A 23,079-nucleotide genomic window follows, 5' to 3' on the forward strand; every position below is an offset into this window, starting at 1 on the left:
GATAAGATTACGTTCTATTAATTTCAATGGGACACAACCCAATGCACCGACTCCCATGAGAGGTGGTGGACTCTCCTTGGAGATTTTAAAACAGAAATTGGATGACCATTTGACATGTCTGATTTAGCTGAGATTCCTCCATTGCAGGGGTTGGACTTCGGGTTCCTTCCACTTGGGGTTCCTTCCAACTCTACAATTCTATGATGATGATGATGATGATAATATATTTATCTATACCCCACCCTTTTCCCTGATAGAATTCAATGTGGCTTAGAAATTAAAATAACACACAAAAAGCCCATAGGTTTTTTTTTTTTAAAAAAACCAATTAAACATTGATTTAAAAAACCTATTAAGTCCATAACAATAATTGCAATAAAAACAGCATGGTGCCATCCCTTTCATTAAAAGCTGTCAGTTCCCCAAAGCCTATTGGAATGAGAAAGTCTTCACCTGCTGGCAGGAGGACAACATGGAGGGAATTAGTCTGGCTTCTCTAGGAAGGGAGTTCAAAGTGTGGGAGCAGCCACTGAGAAGGCACTCTCCACCACCGCCCAAGATAAGAGCCTCTCCTGAAAAATCTCAAAATCCAGGCAGGTTCATATGAGGGAATACAGTCTTTCAGATAGCTTGGACCTAAAGCTGTATAGGGCTTTAAAGTTCATATCCAGCACCTTGAGTTGCACCTGGAAACATAGCGGCAGCCAGTGGATCTGTTCTAGCAAGGGAATTGTCTGCTCCCCATAACCAGCCCTGGTCAACAATCTGGCTGCAGTTTTTTGAGCTAGTTGAAGTTTCTGAACACTATTCAAAGGCAGCCCCAGGTAGAGCATGTTGCAGTAGTTCAAAAGGGATGTAACTAAGGCGTGTTGTCACTGTGGCCAAATCAGACGTCTCAAGGAATGGGTCCAGCTGGTGTAGTAGCTTTATCAGTGCAAATGCACTCTTGGGCATCCACGTTCAGGGCTGACTCCAAGAGCATGCCCAAACTGCAAACCTGTGTCTTCAGGGGGAGTGTTACACCCCATCCAGCAAAGGCTGAATCCCCATTCCCTGTTCTGCCTTCTGACTGACCTAGATTGTGTCTTGTCTGGATTAAATTTGAATCTGCTCACCCTCATCCAGTCCATTATTGATGACAGATACTGGTTTAGAACTGAGACAGCTTCATTGGATTTAGGTGGAACGGTGAAACAGAGAATCAGAGAATTGTAGAGTTTGAAGCGACTCCCGAGGGTCATATAGTCCAAGTCCCTGCAATGCAAGAATCTCAACTACAGCACCCATGACAGAGGGTGGGTGTCATCAACTTACTAGTGACACCGAACCCTGAAACTCTGGACAACCTCCTCCAGAGGTTTCATGTACATGTTAAATAGGATGGGGGACAGAATAGAACTTTGAGGGACCCCACAGGCCAACACCTAAGGCATCAAATAGGAGTTATCCAGCACCACCTTCTGGGTTCGTCCCTCCAGGAAGAAACAGAGCCACTGTAAAACAGTGCCTCCAAGTCCCATACCAGCAAGTCTGCCCAGAAGCATACCACCAAGGAAACCCACCAAGAGGTCCAGCAGAACCAACAGGGACAAACACACCATGTCTCATTCCTGGCGTAAGCATAGCTGCCAAGTTATCCCTTTTTAAAAGGGATTTTCCATTATGCTGAATAGGCTTCCTCGCGAGAAAAGGGAAAACTTGGCAGCTATGGGCGTAAGTCATCCACCAGAACATCGAAAGCCATAAGAGGACAGACTAGTTCTCTTTGTGATATTTATCAAATCGTTCTAACAGGGCTCTTAATATATTTCCTGGTCTCTTTTGGTATCTGTTTCGAATATTTTCAAGGGCAATCTTTGTCTGTTAAAACAAAAGAAAAACAAAAACATTATATTCAGTATTTGGAAGAACGGTATTCACAGGTAGCAATATCATTACAGTCGTACTTTGGATCCCAAATGCCTTGTGACTTGAATGTTTTGGCTTCCAAATGCCGCAAACCTGGAAATGAGTGTTCTGGTTTGCGAATATTCTTTGGAACCCGAATGTCCGATGGGGCTTCCATGGCTTCCGCTTGAGTGCAGGAAGCTCCTGCAACCAAGCGGAAGCTGTGCCCTGGTTGTCAAACGTTTTCAGAAGTTGAACGGACTTCCGGAACGGATTCCATTTGACAACCAAGGTACGACTGTAATGGAAAAGGAAAAAAAAATTCTGCATAAGAACAAAAATAAAATCACCTTCAGCTGCAGAAGCATCGCTGGTTTCCAGTTAAGTTGGAGTAGACCCAATAAAAATGGATGGACTCTATTACTTAAATGCAATTGACTTCTGTAGTAATGAAGTATGTTTGTTCAGTGGGCACTATGCTGTGCAAACACACAAGTGTATATGCAGCCCAATATATATATGTGTGCATTTGCCATACTTTGTAGTGCAATGCCATTTTTCTTTTACAGGAGTGGGGATCCTTTAGTCTGCAGGCCAATCTTGGCCATGAGGGGGGTCTGGTTTGCCCATGAGGCCATGGGTCAACTGTTAACCAGCTGACATCAGTGGGTGATGTCAGCTGACTGGCAAGGGTTCAATCCTGCTGGGTGCCATTTCACCAACATGCTTTCTGCAAGGAATGAGCTGGTGAAGCAGGCCCCTCCTCTTCACCCTGCAGGTCAACTTTAGCAGGTGGGGAAGACTGTCCAGCTATCAGTCACCTGCTGTCATCATCATGTAACCCTACCCACCTGTGAAAGTTGTCCCAATGGGTGGGGAAAGATAATGATCTGGTTCCCCAGAAGCGGCAAATGGATTTACATATGAAATTATTTTTTGTAAAGCAGTCCTAAGTAGCATGATCTCTGTCTAAGCAGAAATGTAGCTAAAAGTTCTGTAATTTCAGATTGGGGTTCCATTTAGTCAGTTATAGAACTCTTTGGGTTAGCTAGCTTTTGCTTAGTATCAATAATTTGAATAAAAGAGAGAGGCTGAATGACAAACATGCATAAAATACATAAAGTGAATACCAGTTTTGGTCTTATATAAGCAGTAACTTCATATGCAGAAAATGATTCAAAACTGAATTGTGGTTTGAACAAGAAACCAATATATGTGGACAGTTTTTTGAGTGTAGAGGTAACTTACCTTTTCAGCCAGCTCCTTAGCAGTGATGTCTGGATCATATGGGATGGGTTCTCCAATATATGTGCGGAATTTGACTGGAAACCCTCCGTAAATGGGAAGGATTAACATCCGAGTCTTCTCATACAGCCACTTCAGTGGTGCTGCATTTGAAAGAGAAAAACATTTTGAGAGATAAAATGAGTTCCCACAGGTGTGGAGATCTCTATGTATATAAGCCACTTTGCCAAACCACGCCTTAGCTCAAATGTGCAGGCTTCTAACCACAGCTTTGATCTTTTAACTCAGTGTGGCATCAGCTAAACTGAGGTTTGGCTTAGCGAGTGGTCTGAGTCTGAGATCAAGGATATGCCTTCTCCTTAACCATGACCTGTAGCCAATGTTTGTTATTCGCTACGGATTGTGATTAAGGAGGAGAGCGCTTAACCACAATCCTAGGTTCAGCTGGCACCCAAAGCCACACAGTGTCTTAGGGGCCACATCACACAGAACTGAGCAAATACAACCTCTAAACTCAGCTCTACCATTAGGCCAAGTAATGCAGTTGCCTCAGGTGGCAGACATTGTGGGGAAGCATTTGCTCTCCCAGATATTCCTCTTGAGCACTTCCACTATTCTCATCCACCTGAACCAGTGCCCTAACAATGGCAATGCTAGTGGTTGGGCTGAGCTGGCTGGCTGGCTGGCTATCTTGCTTAGTTGCTTCCTTCCAATGTGCTACTGGCAGTCCTATTGGAAATGGCTCCTGACTAAGCAAGCAAGCACGCAGCCAGCTCAGGCCATACACTCCAGCAAACACTGTGCGTGTATCACTCTGCTCACGAAACATCTGCAGATGTCGCAGTGCAGCACTGTGAGTGGGTAGAATTCAGGCACCATGCAGAGCTGCAGATGAGTGTTGACAAGGGGTGGAGGGTGCAGCTGTGTACACCTGCAGCCAGCCCAGGAACCTCTAAACTAAGTCACTTTGGGTTGCCCTGAGCAAGATAAAACTACCAACAAATTGAATAAATAATAATAAGCTAGTCTGATGTCCTCAGATGCAGTGGAGGTCACTCCAAGTAAGATTCGACTGACAGTCCAGTAGGATTCTGAACAAGACCAAAGGGATGGAATAATAATCTTGCCCTTCGCTTCAGCTAGCAAAGTGCCTTGGGTCAGCCCTGGCAATCTCCACTGACCAAAACTGATCCTGAATGCTTTTCATCAGTTGTTGTGTATTAGCTGCTAGCTACTTCAGCTTACCACTGATTCATAATGGACAGTGAGCATTGTCCTAGGTGGTCTTTAGAGTGAACCTAGTCAAACTCTACTTCCTAATGAAACCCAGAAGCAGCATGCATCACAGATACATAGATTTCATGAATGGGATATGTTGCCAATTCATGAGGACGATAAAGTACATTGCAGAAGTTACATTAAGGGTCACAATGATATATAGAAAGGAACATAAAAAGTGAAGCTCACATATTTTTCCATATGTTCTGTATGCTTCTCGAAGATTTTGTGTAAACATAGGAATGATGGGCTTTCAAAAAAGGAAAAGGAAAGGAAAGATAAAACTAAACATTTTAACTGGCTCCTAGACTTTTTAAATTTTAAAATTATAAGACCCTCCCCCACCCCTGCTGGTCCAGAAAAAGTAGTCTCAACATAGTTTTGACTGCAGGAAGCCCAGTTTTAGGCTTTGGCTTAGTAAGCAGTGATAAATCCATGAAAATAAGTGCTCAGAAACTGAACAGCAAGCAAAAAGAACCACATATTGTATATCTTTTTCTTAAAAAACTGCCAACAAAATATTCAGTTTTTAAAAACCCCAGTACAACTTAATAGAACACTTTATCTTTGTAGTGGCAATAACATGTGTTAAAGCCCAGATGTAAAAACACTTTTTGCTACTATTTAGAAATGAATGGTGAACTCACTGCTCACTGGAAGCCAACCATGTACTTCAGTCTCCATGTCTGTAAAATTTGTGCCATATTTCTTCAGTCCAAGTGTGTTTTAATACCATCAACAATACTGTGGGCAATGTATAGTTACTACAAATATGTAGGCTACTTACCACTTTGGCCTGTAAAGCCACTTGTGCAAAACCTGTACGTTTACCCCACACCAGGTTGTAGTTCTCATCACTAAAGTTTCCTTCTCTAAGTCCACCAGGTGCAACCCCCAATAAATGGCCTTTCTTCAGAATTTTCACACATTCATCTTTATTGCCTTTTAGGCAATGAAAAATATCAAGAACTGGTCTGAGACCTGAAAAATACACCCAGAACAAATCACATTTTTATCAGTATTATTTATAGTATAGATAGATATTATACAGCTTCCAGTGATGTGGTCCCATTAAGGCTGCTAGGCATGGCTGCTTGGCAGTCTTTCAAAGTAAGATAATTAGGATGTGTAGACTTTGTAGACATTTCTTCCATTCTCTCAAGTTTTCTAGCAATAGGCTTTTTCTGAAAAGTCGAAACAGGGAAGGTATAGCCCTATGGTAGGCAATCTTTCTGACATATATTGTTTAACTGAAATACAAGTATGAGAGTAAGACTCTGGTACATGCTACAATGCAAATGTATCCAAATGTTTCTCACAGTGTAATCCTATACAACTGTATACTCAGCACATGTAATGGCACATGTATCTAAATAAGTGTTGTATGTGTCCAGAACAGCAAGGTTATAAATTGCTGCCCTACCAAGTCAAAATGATACCAGTCACCACTGGTCTAACATACTACAGTGGAACCTCAGTTTTTGAGCATCTCGGAAGCAGAACAATTTGGAACCTGAACGCCAAAAACCCGGAAGTGAATGCTTCCATTTTCGAACGTGCCTTGGAAGTTGAACGGCTTCCTAGGTGAGTTTCTCCATTTTCTCAATGGAATTTGCCGACCGCCCATTGCACCTTGGTTGTCGAACATTGAATGGTCTTCCGGAATGTATTACATTCGATAACCGGGGTACCACTGTATTTGCAAATCAGAGTTGACTATTGTCTGCCCTAACAACACTTTATTGTATCCTTTCAGTGGAAGATCATACTTTGGATTAGGAAGGGCAGAAATGATATTACAGAGCTGGGCATGTAGATACTCTTTATGACGCATCACAGTATTAGAGTCATTTTCAATATTCTAATTCTAAATACAAAGTAAAAGTATGTTACCTGGTAGTAGATACAACCCATTATCAGCTATACTGTAGATGTGTCTTCCAGTCAGTGTATGTAATCTAGCTACAAAGAACATATAATCCACAACAAAAGCTCCATGATAATAAACAATGACCCCTGGTCCTTCTGGTATATGCTCTATGCCAATAACTTCATAACCTGAAAAGAGCACAAAATGCAACAAAATACTATTGTTGTCATGCATCCTATATAATAAAGTGCAAGTGTCTCTGCGTCCAGTCCCTGTGTCCCTGGGTTTGCGCTACTGCGCATGTGCCCCACGGACACAGGGACTGGATGCACACAGAGTCCAATCCCCGCACACACAGAGTCCCTGCGCACTCACTCGCGTCCTCGAGCGGGGGGGGGGGGGAATGCGGTTCTCTCTCCCTCAACGGCTTCCCCTCCAAACCGCCGTTCCGCGCCTCGCCTCCCGACTAAAGGCGCGAGGGGAAGAGGGGAAGGGACCGCAAGGGATTGTGACGCGAGCGCGCGATGGAGCCGCCGTTCCCCACCCCATCGCCGCATCCCAACCCCTCCCCCCACCCGGCGGTTCAGATAGCCGTAAAAAGAATGAGGCAAGGCGGGCTCGGCTCTGGGTGGGTTGGGAAAGGCGGGAGGACGTGCGTGCGTGCGCACGGCAGGAGACGCGATGACATCAGGGAAAGCACACAATGGACGCAGGGACACAAACAGCCTAGAGTGCCGTGGGAGGGGCCGGAGAGTCCCGAGCCTCTGGGATGCAGCAGTGCTCTGTAGGACTTTGAATCCTCCTGCTGCTGCTGTGGCTCGGCGCCTGGAACTGGTGGCTGCTGCTGCTGCTGCTGAAGCACCGACAAAGCACCCAGCAGCGCTGCGTGGAGCGCCCCGAGCCACGGCAGGAGGCAGCTTTAAGAAGAACTGAGTTTTAGGATCAGATAATATGGCCCATCTTTTCACACGCTATGTTGTCCTGCAGCTCTTTCTATGTGATGGCCCCAGGTTAGTTACCTACAACACCTTTACTGAAAATCAGAATGCCTTCTTTCGTGATATTCCCTGAAATGTTTAGGGCTGAGCAGCCTTGTAGCAGAAGCTGAAGCAAATGGAAACTTCAGAGAGTACCTTTACAGTTGTGCCCCCCTCTCACTTGTGGAATACCCTTATCAGGAAGGTTCACCTGGCCCCCAGTTTATTGTAATTTAATCACAGGTATGGACTTATTCATTTTCTCAGGCTTTTAAAAAACCATTTCAAGCTGAGGTTTCTTTTTCTGCTGATGATATTGACCCCAGAATTCCTGGTTGCACAGTGACAATATTCATGCTCTCGCTTCAGAGCTTAATCCCCAAGCTCAGTTTTCTGAAGTGAAGTGGTTTATAGCATTCAGTGGTTACTGGTGCCTGTTTGAACTGCTAAGGCAGAAGGGAGAGAGGTCAAGAGTTTTCCCCTATGCTCTATGGTAACGCTGGGGCTAAGAAAGAGGAAGCTGGCAGCTTGTGCCACCCTCTGGATTAGATATAAGTAAGAAGGCAGATCGTGAAGCTGAGGCTCCAATACTTTGGCCACCTCATGAGAAGAGAAGAATCCTTGGAAAAGACCCTGATGTTGGGAAAGATGGAGGGCACTAGGAGAAGGGGACGACAGAGGACAAGATGGTTGGACAGTGTTCTCGAAGCTACGAACATTAGTTTGACCAAACTGCGGGAGGCAGTGCAAGACAGGAGTGCCTGGCGTGCTATGGTCCATGGGGTCACGAAGAGTCGGACACGACTAAACAAGAAGAAGAAGAAGAAGAAGAAGAAGAAGAAGAAGAAGAAGAAGAAGGCAGGGAAATGTGGATTGGTTGATGGCATACTAAGGCTGCTGGGACAGAGCCTCATTTGGTGTAAAGGACAAGCCTGCACTGATAACATTTCCACTATTGTTATTTAAGGAAATACTTGCTTACCATGCCATTTCTTTCCAAGTATATCCAAAGCGCTTTTAAGCCACCCTCTTGGTGTGGCCCATGCCTCAGTAGAAGCGTCTTGAACTATGTTATTCATTTTCTTGTAAATATAAAGAAGAAAGCTACATATGTACATCACGCAAAATATGGAGAGATATATTGCCTGTGACAGTATTAAAAGCATTAATAGCAGTCCAAAAATGTAAACCACGTATCTTGCATTTTCTCCCAGGTATCCGAAACCAATCCAGTTTTTCAGCACGTGAGTAAACCAAGCCACATTTTCTTGCCCCAAGACATCTGATGTGATAGCATCCACTGTAATGAAATAAATAAAAACAAATGATTATTTTTACTCCAAAGTGATGTTGCTTCTGGACTTTTCTCCTAGAAAAAAAAAACAGAAGACACAATTTATCACTTTGAACTGTCACCCCACAGGCTGCATTAATTTTTACACAGAATTCTATACTATTTAACCCTGTTCCCCTTCCGCAAAAAAACCAAAAACCTTTCTAAAATAATTCCATACAAAGTTGTTTATAGACAATAATATGTTAGCTGATTTTAATTGTGGGCTAGAATGTACCTGAAATGCTTTCTGCTGCTCCAGAACCTGCCACCTGTCAAAATTGACATTTTTCTGAATTGTGTCATACAGTTCTCCAACCAATGTATACAAAAATGAATACATCAGGCAGAAATGTGCATAAAAATGAATATATTAGTGAAAACAACACAACAATTGCTTACAAAAATGTGGACATTAGTCAAAACTACATACAAAAATGTACTGCTGCAGAAATGTGAAGAACTGAATTTAGGATTGGAAAAATGAGAACCTGATAGAACTAAAATGGACAGGTCCTTCCATATGTAATTATGGGTTCATCTTATGTAGGCCTGAAGTTGCTTAGGAGAATTAGGCATAGATTTAATTGTGCCTAGGTTATTGGAAGCCAGTTCAGATCCATGACATTTTGATGCAATGGGTTGTATCCAAATAAGTGCTACTCAGAGTATCCCTCTTAATGGATACTGAATAGCCTACCACTTCCATGAATCCTTTGATTATCTTAGCCCCTTAAACCTCAGCATGAAGAAATGAAGCTTAATGTGTTTAACTTCATTTGTCCACTTCAGTTCTCTTTCCCTTCCTCCACCCTTTCTTATTTCCAGAACTATTTCCAACAGTGATATCTTCCAGCTTACGTGATCATATAAAGTGCCATGGACATAGATTGTGCCATGGAAATAATATTAATCCCGCTCAGGTTTTGTCATAGTATGCATTTTAGTCTGCTTTTTGACCTCAAAGTGGCTACTTGCTTTTACTGGAATAATGATGCAAAAATAATGAAACCTGCAGAAATATCCACAGGAAATATCCACTGATCAAGATCCCGTCATGGGGAAATCAATCACACTTGTTGCAATTTTCAGGCGGGATTCATTCACATACCAACAAATTCAGGTTGCACAATTAAGCCTGATTTGACCCTGGAACATAATGAATCTTTCACTATTAGGTAGAATGTTATTTTTGTTTCAATCAATTCTGGTCACTGGCAAGACAGATTGTTTAAATGCATGGCAAAAAGATATTTCTAAATATATTTGGCAAGGGGGAAAAAGAGAATAAAATATTGATAGGTGCAAAAGACAGAGGAGGGTTCTCCCTGCCAGATATGAGACTATATTACGAAGCATCTTGTCTTTGTTGGTTAAAGGAATGGATGACATTGGAGAATTCACATATTTTAAACTTATAAGGTCATGATATTTTCAGTTGGCACACTTATTTATGGTATGAAAAGGTGAACGTATATAAAGAATTTACAAATCATATAATTAGGAAAAAATTGTACAGAGTATGGGATAAATACAAAAATCTATTAGTGGCAAAAATACCACTTTGGCTTTCACTGTTGGAAGCTATAGTGGTAAATAAAAAGAATATGATAGAAGGTTGGACAACTTATAGAAATTTATTAAAACAAGAGGGAGGGGCGTATCAATTAAAATAACTTAAGGATTTATCAGGAAAATTAACAACATAGTGTCAGGGACTGGGCAGAGGAGGAATGGTGGAGACTGCCTCCCCAGCCTGACCTTTCCAGGGAGGAGGAAGAGGAAGACAATTTAGATTTACAACAGGGGTTTGAGGAAGGTCACAGCTCAGAGGCAGATGAGGGGGAAAGTTGGGAAATAAAGGGAGAGGAGGAGGAGGAAGCAGTAGGGGAGACAGCTGATGGACACACTGTCTTTAGAAAACATTCCAGATCCCCCTCTCCCAGAACCTGGCGAGCCTTGAAAGTAGGAGAGCAAAGAGCTCAAAGACAGAGGGCACGAAGCAGCACCCGTAGAAATGATGAACGGGGAAGTGGGAGGTGTGTGTGTGTGGAGATTCACTCAGGACAATGCCATTATCAATAGCCTCTCTCTGTAAATCATGAATAAAAAGAGGATGGTAAGAAACATTCCCTTGTCTTTGGACGTTCCTGGGCAACCAGCCAGGAGTTGCTGATCACTTCCTGACACATGGATACAATATCATCATTTGAATGAAGTATTTAAGAAAGATAGGATATGATGGTTTGGGGAACAAACATCACAATTTGAGAGAGATCTGTTGGACTGTAATGTTAAGTGCTGTCTAAAATGTATAAGATACTGTATAATGTATAATGGGCGACAAGGATAAGCAAGTAAAATCCTCAATGATACATTGGACAATAGATATTGGTTATAATATAGATATGGAAGCTTGAGAACGATTGTGCAATACGGATATAAAATTTACAGTATCTGATGGCTTCAGAGAAAATTATATGAGAATGTTATATTGATGATATCTAACACCGAGTAAATTGGGAAAAATGTATAAATCAAAATCAAATCAGTGTTGGAAATGTAAAGAGATAGAAGGTTCTTTTTATCCTATGTGGTGGTCTTGTAGTAAGGTTAAAGCTTACTGGGAAATGATATATAATGAATTAAAAAAGATGTTTAAAATAACATTTGTAAGAAAACCAGAAGCTTTCCTTTTGGGAATTATAGGGACAGAACTACCCAGACTGTATAGAGATTTATTCATGTATGCGACTACAGTGGCAAGAATGTTACTTGCCTTAAAATGGAAAGAAGAAGAAGTCCCAATGAAAGAAAATTTGATACAAAAACTAATGGAATAACCAGAAATGGCAAAACTTAGTGGAAAAATAAGAAATCAAGATAACAAACTTTTTTAAAAGAATGGAAATGGTTTATTGAATATTTACAAACAAACGGTAAACAGATTAGAACATTGGCAGGATTATTGCAATAACCTGCAGTTTTATAAAAGTATATATTTAAAATATATGAGTAAGTTAAGTTAATTTGGAATATGCAGAGAATATACAAAATAAATGTAAGGAGCCACAGAAAGAGGGGGAAGGAAGTCGAGTTTCGAAATGTTAAAATGATTGTAAAATTATTGAAATGTATAAAATTTAAAATCATAAAAAGCTGATTTGACCCTCTTAAACAACAAACCCTCTTCCACCCCAAATCAGATTTTTTTTTTTTTTGCGGCAGGGAAGTGCACTGGACGTGTAGGAACATTATATAACCTCCCTGCAAACAAATCAGGAAGAAGGCCCAATGAACAGGTCATCTATAAATGCCCTCATACTTACTTGGAAATCTGTCACTTGGCTACTTCTCACTTGGAAAGCAGCATCAGTTCCTTCTGAACTTGTCACTTTGGTTTTCTCACCTAACTGCTGCCCACACAGCGAGAGTTTCCACAATCAAGGGCGGAGATCACCTTAGTGGGGTGTACCACCACCCCATTTCAAAACCACAACAGCTTAATTGGAGGTATGGGTATACCTAGCCATTAAGGAGGCACAGCAACTGCAGGACACATTTTCTTACATGCCACTGCATTGCACAATGGTGGGTTATGGCAGTGGCAGAGTGTGATGGGGCACTGCTGCTCACCTGACCTCTGACTGGTCACATTCCTGCTGTTTAACCGGAGGTACAGGGGGAAAGGCAAGTTGGGAGTGAGGTCAGCATGGTATAAACAAACAAAGCAGGAGCACTGGATTGGCTCCATCAACATCTTTGAAACATACCCACCTTGCCAACATCTTGCCTACTCTACAGATAAGTAGCAGTGATGTGATGTAAGAGGTCAGGTGAGTGGTGGTCCCCACAAAACTCTGTTACTGAGTTACAGAAAGTAAGCCCCCCCCTGATTTGTATCTTTGCTTTCTTAATAAGTCTTAACATTTATCCACTAAGTGCACCCTTCTAAACTGCGATGAGTGAACAGGAGAAGACATTAAGTAGATTTTAAATAGCTCCATTTCAGTCTTTGATATGTACAGTATATGAGATCACAGGAGCAACATTTGTGCACAAACTTTATTAACAGTTTGTGGGTTCATGAGCATAAATTAAAGCTTCACCTGTACATATTAATCTCCTTTGGCCGAGGATAAAATTTAAGAGCTGTCACTAGAGACTCTCCTTGTGTAAAAGCCTCAGAGCGCCTTTGTTCTCCCTTCTCTCTCTGTTTTAGAGTCCTGGATGCAGTTTTGAGGCCATTTCTTTGGGGTTCTACATTTTTAATTCACACACTTAATGGCATAAATTATTATTATTATTTTTTAAGGTGTGACAGCCAGTGAGGGGGAGGAGGGTCCAACCGCGGGCCCCACCTCATGCAGAGTTACCTTTTCCACTGCCAGTGGCAGGCAGTTCTTCCCTGAGGGACAGGTAAGGAGCAAGCAGCACCCAAAATGCCTTCTGATCTGGTGGGCTGCTATAAAAGAATGCACATAAATCAACCTTATAAGTTCATGGAAAAATGTGTAATGCATTGGAACAAGAAGTAATGATTATGTTCAAACTTATGCCACTTTCAATTTGTTGTAATGCTATTAGTATTTGTAGACTTGTATTTATTTACCTTATTTGTTAGACTCAGTTGTTTTGCTTTCTTAATGATTTTAAAAAAGCTAGGTGCGTTTGGGCAGAAAAGTCAACATTGAATCTGGGTTAGTTATTTACGCAAGAAAGGTGTAGCAATTTCACAACTTAAATTATGGAAGCTTAAATTAAGGAAGCCTTGTTCTAAGAATTTAATAATATAATCTGAGGCAGATGAAGAAAGAATTGATTGGGTAATACTCACCTTATCTCCTCCTCCCTTTCGAAATATCCAGACTAAAATGCACTATGGCTATAAATACCCAGCAAGGGGGGTAGGGAGATTATATAGATATATAGCAGCAACCTTGCTAAAACATTTATCTTTTTCCTACATGTTTCATTTAAGGACTCTGGGATAGCTCCTTCTGAATGTGAAAACCAAGAAGCATTGGATGTTTATCTTCAGTTTGGGTCAAGTGGACTGCATCCAGGATTCTGAAACAGAGAGGGAAAGGAAAACAAAGGAGCCCTGAGGCTTTTACACAAGGAGAGTCTGTTCTTAGTCAGAAACTGAGTATTAGGTAGGTTCACCTTTAAATATAAACTGAAATGAATTTCTCATCGATCCCTGAAACACGGCTTACATCCAGACTTCCTTTTGCACTGCACTTTACAAGCATAGGTCTGTGCTTTCCAGGTCCAGGTCTGAATGGTTCCCCACCCCCCAGTCACTGCTGAAGCAGCTGCTTCAATAGATTGCTTCCTAAAGTTGTTTCAACGTCTCTCCTCACCATGATCCTTAATTGGTGTGTGTGTGTGTGTGTGTGTGTTACATTTTTATTTTCAATTTGCGCAATTTTATTTTAGTGAAATAAAGCAGATGAGAGCTATTTAAAAACGTAGACTCAGTGCAATTTTGCAATAACACCCCCACCCCAATGAAACAACTATGCTACTCAAATTCCAAGGAATGATCTGAAGGCACATGGGGCACTATTTGGTGGGACCAACATCAATCAAAGCATCACTGCACACTTTAAGGGAAAGAAGTGTGCAGGGCATCGAAATGTACAAAGGCTGCAGTATTCTGCTTTCTGCGATCATCATCTGAGGACCTTCTTTGCCTCCTCCATTAGAGGTCTGGAGGGTAGCAACAGGAGAACGTGCCTTTTTAGCAGCAGCTCCCTGTTTGTGGAATGCTCAGTCCAGGGAGGTTTATCTGGCGCGTTCATTATACAGCTTTAAGTGCCATGCGGAAATGTTCCTCTTTAGCCAGGCCTTTGGCTGATTAATATTATATGGCCTTTTAAATGTGCTTGTGGGAGAGGAGGTTATTGTTTTGTTTTTGACTAAGATACAAAATTAAAGCACAAAATAAATAATATTGAAAACTACTGCCCCAAGTTCTTCGGATGAAGGGCGGTGTGACTGACCAGAGCCAGACCAGAGCCAGACCAGAATCTGGTGGTGCAATGCCTCAGAATTACACCAGTAGGCTGGAGCCTCTCTCTGATTGGCTACCAAGACAGCAAACCAGAAGTGGAGTAGCACTTTGGGAGAGAGAATAAAAGGAGCAGTTTCTGAGAGAGAGTTCACATAGAGATAGGGTTTAGTTTGAGAGGCAGAGCGGGTGATGGCCTAAGGGAGAGAGTAGGAAAGAGAGACAGTTGGGTAGAAACATCCACTTTGAGGAAAATATCTAAAGCTAGAGAAAGGAGACTCTAAGCTTAATGAGAAGGACAGTGTGTAGTGTCCTGTGAGAGTATTAAGCGAAAAGGCCAGGAGGATGAGGATGAGCCAGGAGGTCACAATCTACTTGAGTTTCACCTCAGTCAGGAGGGGAGAGATCTTCTAGAAAGAGAAGACTCCTAAACCAGTTCAGAGTGGTGTGGTGATCCCCTGGGTTTTAAGTTGACAGTTTGTAAACAGGCTAAAATTTTCATACAACTAGTTTTCTCACACACATGCACAACACACACACACAAACACAGAGAGAACTGACCCCTGTTCACGGACGGACAAATAACACAACTGCTAGCACATTTGCAAAGCTTAGCAGGGTCTGGTATCGTTTCCAGTTTGTTTGTTTTTTTAATATAATTTTTATTGATTTTATAATAAAGAAAAAAAATACAGAGAAATGTTGTTGTTGTTGTTTAGTCGTTTAGTCGTGTCCGACTCTTCGTGACCCCATGGACCATAGCACGCCAGGCACTCCTGTCTTGCACTGCCTCCCGCAGTTTGGTCAAACTCATGTTCGTAGCTTCGAGAACACTGTCCAACCATCTCGTCCTCTGTCGTCCCCTTCTCCTAGTGCCCTCAATCTTTCCCAACATCAGGGTCTTTTCCAAGGATTCTTCTCTTCTCATGAGGTGGCCAAAGTATTGGAGCCTCAGCTTCACGATCTGTCCTTCCAGGGAGCACTCAGGGCTGATTTCCTTAAGAATGGATAGGTTTGATCTTCTTGCAGTCCATGGGACTCTCAAGAGTCTCCTCCAGCACCATAATTCAAAAGCATCAATTCTTCGGCGATCAGCCTTCTTTATGGTCCAGCTCTCACTTCCATACATCACTACTGGGAAAACCATAGCTTTAACTATACGGACCTTTGTCGGCAAGGTGATGTCTCTGCTTTTTAAGATGCTGTCTAGGTTTGTCATTGCTTTTCTCCCAAGAAGCAGGCGTCTTTTAATTTCGTGACTGCTGTCACCATCTGCAGTGATCAAGGAGCCCAAGAAAGTAAAATCTCTCACTGCTTCCATTTCTTCCTCTTCTATTTGCCAGGAGGTGATGGGACCAGTGGCCATGATCTTGGTTTTTTTGATGTTGAGCTTCAGACCATATTTTGCGTCTCCTCTTTCACCCTCATTAAAAGGTTCTTTAATTCCTCCTCGCTTTCTGCCATCAAGGTTGTGTCATCTGCATATCTGAGGTTGTTGATATTTCTTCTGGCAATCTTAATTCCTGCTTGGGATTCATCTAGTCCAGCCTTTCGCATGATGAATTCTGCATATAAGTTAAATAAGCAGGGAGACAATATACAACCTTGTCGTACTCCTTTCCCAATTTTGAACCAATCAGTTGTTCCATATCCAGTTCTAACTGTAGCTTCTTGTCCCACATAGAGATTTCTCAGGAGACAGATGAGGTGATCAGGCACTCCCATTTCTTTAAGAACTTGCCATAGTTTGCTGTGGTCGACACAGTCAAAGGCTTTTGCATAGTCAATGAAGCAGAAGTAGACGTTTTTCTGGAGAAATAAACAATCGTAATTTCACACCTTCTTCCATCCCCCCCATGAGTCCCCTCCTGCCACAAGAAAGACCCATGCTGAGCAAATAGTCGGAGGTTGTTCATTTTAAGTGGCTGGGTTTCTCCCCTACCCCTCCTCCCCTCCCCTCCCCAACGCCCACCCCTGCCACCGGTGGGCCCCAGAGTAACAGGGGAAGACAGAGCCGGGTGTCCGCCCAGCCAACATTCCAAACACTTATCATATATGAAAAAATAAAAAGAAAAAATTAGAAAATAGAATCCCTAGCCCCCCACCCCAAAACCCACAAAAAGAAAAAAGGAAAAAAGAAAAAACCAAAAAAAAAACATGAAAAAAGAAGAAAAAGAAAAGAAAAAATACATAATTTTTCATTGTCCATAACATTATTTTTAGGGGACTTCCCCAATCTCCCCCTTCTCCAATTTTCATTATTTTAAATCATCTTAACAGTTTCATTTCTCCATATCTCTAATCATCTTTACCAATTATATTAACCTTATTTGAAATAATGATAAATCCTTTCAATTAGTCATACAACTTCTAAAATTCACTTTTATCACTTTCATAGAATATCTTACTCAAATATTATCACCAATTCTTTTCCTACCCTAACCTATTTTGCCCCTCACTAGACTTTTCTTTAACTTTTAGATCTTTGTTTCATATCTCAATTCTAATTTATATTATAATTGTTCTCCAACTGCCCTGCCCTCCCCGTTAACTAACACCCCCTCCTTCCAGCGAAATCCAGTTCACAGTCCTGTTTCAAACCTTTTAAACCATCTTAACAATCTCATTTACATTCTCTCTTCATCCCACCCCTTTTTCCCCATGTTTCATCTTCCAAGCCTCATTGAAGCCCCCCTGAGTTTCAATTCTTCTTTGATTGCCTTTTTCCTTTCTCTTGTGGTAAATCTGAAGTTCTACCAACTCCTGTCGTCCCCTTCGAAGAAGGAGGACAATCCTCTTGTTGTTTTGCAGTAAAGAATCTTCTTCTCTGTTGTGGTGGGCATCATTTTGAATTGTAATCTCACAGTTTTTGTCACTATTTTCTCGGGCATTGTCTTTGTTATTCTCAATCTGCTCAAAGTCCGTATATTCCTCATCTGCAGGGTCCTCTACAAGGTCCTTTTCACAGTCCACCACCTGAGTATGCTGCGTTGAATCTTGTGATTGTAGATACTCTTCAATAATGTCACTCTTTAAACACTTCAAGAGTTCCAGAACAGTCTTTTGGAACTCAGGGGAATATCTTTCTGCTGGCATCGTTCAGTCCCGTCAAGATCACCGCTTATCTTGCATGGTGGGAAATAGTTACTGTTGTTTTTCTCATCCACTTTTAGAGCCAACTGGCCGTCCTTTCCATATAAAATTCCAAATGATGTTAAAATGTCTATAATAAAATCCAACTTTCTTATTCTTTAAAATCTCAATCCTCTCGCTGGGGCAAATGGGCTGCCAATCTCCAGGGAGTAATCGGGTTTATCCAATTTCTTTGCAGGGGATTTTTACTTTTTGTATAAACCGCTCCCCCTTTCACCCTGCTTCCAGGGGGGGTACTCTTTCGTCTTTGAGGTTTTCTTTATTAAAAAGTCTTTTTTACCCCCGGTTAGGGAAATTAATTTACTGTTTCTTCAAACCACCGGCAGGAGGAGATGGCTTCCGTTTTTTTTCTCTCTCTCTCCCAGTTCCAAATTGAAATTTAAAATTATATAGCCGAATTACTTACAGTCCAATTCGTTAATTTCTTCTTTGGAAGAATCCAGCGTTCCCGTCTCCGGCTCGGAGCTTCCCTTCGCTAGAGCAACGATGGCGCTCAAAATGGCCCCCGCGACTTCGACCCTTCTCGCCCCGGTGCACTTACTAGCGCTGCCAGGGGGTCTGGGGAGTCCGGATTTGGGGCTCCGCTGAGCAATTCGCCCCCGGGACGCTCGACCCGAGGTTCTATGGGGCGCAGCGTTGCTCCCGCTGCCCTCCCCCCCTCTAGCGAAGGCGGGCTGTCTCGGAACGAGACAAAACCCCGCCGATCGACGCTGGCGCTGAACCGGAAGTCTGGTATCGTTTCCAGTTTGATGGGGGTCCGTGTAATGAAATTCATTGGGAAATTAAATCAGTAATGATTAAATGGGCACAGGATATAGGGCATAATATACAATTTGATGATTGGATAAAACTTTGGAAAGTGAACTTGAAGTTTACGGATTGTATATTGTTAAAAGAGAATTACATGAAGATGATGTACAGGTGGTATGTTACACCAACAAAATTGGCAAGAAGGTATAAAACAGAACAAAAGAACTGTTGGAGGTGTAAAGAAGGGGAAGGTACCTTTTATCATATGTGGCGGGAGTGTAAGAATATCCAAATCTTTTGGGAAATGATATACAATGAACTGGAAAAAAAATGTTTAAAATGACTTTTATTAAAAAACCAAAAGCTTTTCTGATTCTAGGGCAATTACTAAAAGAAAAAGGGACGTGATAACAGCAGCAAGAATTCTGATAGCACAGAACTGGAATACTGGAGAAATACCATCAAAGGAACAATGGCAAGAGAAGTTGATGAACTATGTATTGGCAAAGTTAACAGATAAACTTTGTGAAAAAGACAATAGTAACTTTGAAAAAGAATGGGAACCTTTTACATCATATTTGCAGAAACATAACAAAAAAAATAGAGTCATTGGCAGGATTTAAATAAACATTTGCAATTTTATCTATAAAAAACAAGAAACATAATAGTATGGCAACACAGACAACAGAATGTAATATGAGATATAATAAACCAGGGATGGAAGTTGAGGGAAGTCAGCAGGGAAGGGGGAAATTGAAATTTGAATGTAATGTATTGATTACAGATATAGTTATAAGAGAAAAACCCACATACACAGCCATAATTGAATGATGATAATAATAATAATAATAATAATAATAATAATAATAATAATAATAATTATTTATACCCCGCCCATCTGGTTGGGTTTCACCAGCCACTCTGGGCGGTTTCCAACAGAAAAATGAAATAAAACAATCTATTCAACATTAAAAGCCTCCCTAAACAGGGCTGCCTTCAGATGTCTTCTAAAAATCTGGTAGCTGTTTTTCTCTTTGACATCTGATGGGAGGGTGTTCCACAGGGCGGGCGCCACTACCGAGAAGGCCCTCTGCCTGGTTCCCTGCAACTTGGCTTCTTGCAATGAGGGAACCGCCAGAAGGCCCTCGGTACTGGACCTCAGTGTCCGGGCAGAATGATGGGGGTGGAGACGCTCCTTCAGGTATACTGGACCGAGGCCATTTAGGGCTTTAAAGGTCAGCACCAACACTTTGAACTGTGCTCGGAAACATACTGGGAGCCAATGTAGATCTTTCAAGACCGGTGTTATGTGGTCTCGGCGGCCACTCCCAGTCACCAGTCCAGCTGCCACATTCTGGATTAGTTGTAGTTTCCGAGTCCAAGCGGGAGATAACTAGAGCATGCACCACTCTGCAGGCAGCCTGCATACCAGATGGAGCTGATAGACAGCTGCCCTGGACACAGAATTGACCTGCGCCTCCATGGACAGCTGTGAGTCCAGAATGACTCCCAGGCTGCGCACCTGGTCCTTCAGGGGCACAGTTACCACTCGCTCAATCACCTTGCCCAAGAATGGAAGATTTGAGACTGGGTGATAGTTGGCCATATTGGCCACATCTAAAGATGGTTTTTTAAGAAGCGGTTTAATAACTGCCTCTTTCAGTGGGTCTGGGAAGGCTCCCTCACAGAGAGAAGCATTCACCAACCCGTGAAGCCCATCGCGCAGCTGTTCCCAGCTAGCTTTTATAAGCCAGGATGGGCAAGGGTCAAAGAGACAGGTGGTTGGTTTCACTCGTCCAAGCAGCCTGTCCACATCCTCAGAGGTAACAGATCCTAGACAGGACTAGACAGACTAGACAGGACTCTAGCACTCTCCCGCCCCGGCCCTGCTCCCAAGGTGGAGTCTACCTCTTCCCGAATCTGAGCGACTTTATTTGCAAAAAACTTTGCAAAATCGTTGCAGGAGATCATGCGGCCCGTACTGGGCCCCGATGGAGCAGGTGGTTCCGCTAAATTGCGAACCACCTGAAAAAGTCTCCTGCTGCTGTTTTCTGCAGATGCAATTGAGGCGATGAAGAAAGTCTTCTTCGCCGTCGCTACCGCCACTTGGTAGGCTCGACATTGAGCTCTAACCCGTGTCCGGTCAGCTTCAGAATGAGTGGAAGCACATCCATAGCGTACAATTATGAACCAGGCATCAACAATGACAGGGGCCTGAAAAGGAAAAGAAAAGAAAGCATTTGTGACTTTTTCTAATGAATGCATGATGGATAATATCCTAGGCAGATGATTGAAAACCGGCCAAGTAAGTTGATCAATTATATAATGATCAGGTTTGGAAGCCAAGAATAAAGAAAGGGACACAAGATCAGAGAGAGAGAGAGAGAGAGAGAGAGAGAGAGAGAGAGAGATTCCTTGGGGTTCCTTCCAACTCTACAAGTCTATGAAACAAAAACTTTACAGCCTGTCATTTGCAATAAAACATGCAGTGTGGGGTAACATGTATAACAAACATCGCAGAGTTGCATAATGGATCAGATAAAGCATAATGGATCAGATAAAGGAAGGAATTGTGAGAGGTATGTTACATCCCTTTGTGATAGCTCCCTATTCCTTTTGAACCTAGCAGTTCAAAAGCATGTCAAAGTGCAAGTAGATAAATAGGTACCGCTCCGGTGGGAAGGTAAACGACATTTCTGTGCACTGCTCTGGTTCTCCAGAAGCGGCCAACATCAAATGCCAACAGTGCCCTTCAGCTCTCTATATTGGACAAACAGGCCAAACCCTACGCCAAAGGATAAATGGACATAAATCTGACATCAGGAACCAGAAGACAGAGAAACCAGTAGGAGAACACTTCAATCTCCCAGGACATTCTATACAAGATCTCAAAGTAGCTGTCTTACTACAAAAGAATTTCAGAAATAGACTGGAAAGAGAAGTTGCTGAACTACAACTTATCACCAAGCTCAAAACCATGGAGGGACCTGGTTTGAATCCATGACCGGCTTTCCAGAGGGAAAACAATTTCCAAAGAGGAACTGAAAGGTAATATCAGGTAGCTCAGGCTCATCCTTTTGCACTTTGTTTGGATCGCAAGGGAGAGGGCCTATGCACACTTGCCTTGTTTGAATCCTTATGCAGCAGGCCAGTATATGACCTGAAGGGTGCTGCTTCCCAAATATACAGCAATCTATTAAATCATGAAAGTGGGGGTGGCTGGGTGCTAGAGGCCTTCAAATTGTATGGAAATCTGATTTAGACCACCCAACTGAAGATCACAAATAGGAGGGTACCTGGACCACGCTCAAAACCATCTCTGCTCATTTACAGGAGGCCTTGCTCAAGGTCATCCCAACCTTTATGTTGGAAGGGTTGTGGAAAGCTTGGTTCATTTCAGGGGCGTCTTAGCCATAGAGGTTAGTGGCGCGGAGAACCACGGCGCCGGGCACTGGAGGGTGCTGGAGGGCACCAGGGAAGAGGTCCGGGGGCCACGGCTCGGTAGGGGCGGCAGCCTGCCTGCGAGCCGGGCGTGCAGCGGTCAACCCTTGATCCCTCCCTCCCTCCCTCCGGCAATTGGTGGCTGGAGCGCTTCTCCAGCCTTCCACAGCAGCCAGCCAGCTCCCTCAGGGGTCGCCCTGCTGCTTCGCGGCAGAGGGTGGGGGGCACGGAGGCGAACCGGCACCAAGCGGTGGCTGCGGAGGAGAGCGGCAGCGGAGAGAGGAGTTTCCCAGGGATGCAGTGTTGGCATTTCCCTCAACCTCGCCTGCGCGAAGAGCCCCGCTGCCTTTCCCCACAGCCCTGTGCCTGCTGCTGCTGCTGCCGCCTCCACCTCCTCCTTCCCATACCAACCGCCATCTTCCAGCCCCCGCGGTGGCAGCGGCTTCCGTCTTTGTTTCCCCCCCTGCCCAAGGGCGCCCTCCGTCCCAGGCTAAATTTTGGGAAGGAACGGGGTGCTGGAGGGTTAAGACGGGCCTGAGAGTAGGGATGGCTGAACCTGCCAATTTTGGGTTTCTCTCAGTTTCTGCCCCCACATATTAAGTTCAGTTCTTTAGGTGTCCACATCTTGGAGAAGGAGGCGAAAGGTTCCCTGGACTGCTGTGAGCCATGCTGTAAGATCTAGACTTCCTCCATGCAGGCTGAATGTGTAAATAGGTGAATAAACCAAATTTTCAATAATCTCCGTCGTCTATTCTCCAAAGGGACACAGACCCTGTGCGCGTGCCTGGGAACCCATGGGCTCTTGCCAGTCCTCGGCAGAGAGAGGGGCAGGCACCCGACTTTTGTATCAACGTTGTATATTTCTTGATGGTGGATGGTGTAAGTAGCTTGTTCCTTGACTTGTTCATTCTGTTCAAGGTAGAAGGGAGCTATAAGCAAAGGGAGACAAAGTTGTTAGAATCCCTACCTTTGATCCTTTTCCAAGGACAGGCTTTATGAGATTCACCATGCTACTATGCAATGTTTGCTGTTACCTCACACAGCATGTTTAACTGCATATGGCAACTCAAACCTAGTTGTATCATTTCCAAAAACCTTATTGTCTTCATAGGGATGCCACACCCACCAG

At 43.0% G+C, this 23,079-nt stretch overlaps 1 protein-coding gene across 1 annotated transcript; it reads right to left on the bottom strand.

The window, feature by feature from the left end:
• Window positions 1-264: 264 nt before the first annotated feature.
• On the bottom strand, window positions 265-12,054 carry LOC118089969 (monoacylglycerol/Diacylglycerol O-acyltransferase). Its single transcript, XM_035125194.2, has 7 exons — window positions 11,920-12,054; window positions 8,240-8,557; window positions 6,304-6,468; window positions 5,198-5,391; window positions 4,600-4,660; window positions 3,136-3,275; window positions 265-1,860 (listed from the first exon to the last, which is right to left on the bottom strand). Coding segments are annotated over exons 1-7 (984 nt in total). The 5' UTR covers window positions 11,921-12,054; the 3' UTR covers window positions 265-1,755.
• Between the last annotated feature and the right edge of the window lie 11,025 nt (window positions 12,055-23,079).

The sequence above is a fragment of the Zootoca vivipara genome, chromosome 8 (assembly GCF_963506605.1).
Source record: "Zootoca vivipara chromosome 8, rZooViv1.1, whole genome shotgun sequence".
In the NCBI taxonomy this organism is placed as follows: domain Eukaryota; kingdom Metazoa; phylum Chordata; class Lepidosauria; order Squamata; family Lacertidae; genus Zootoca; species Zootoca vivipara.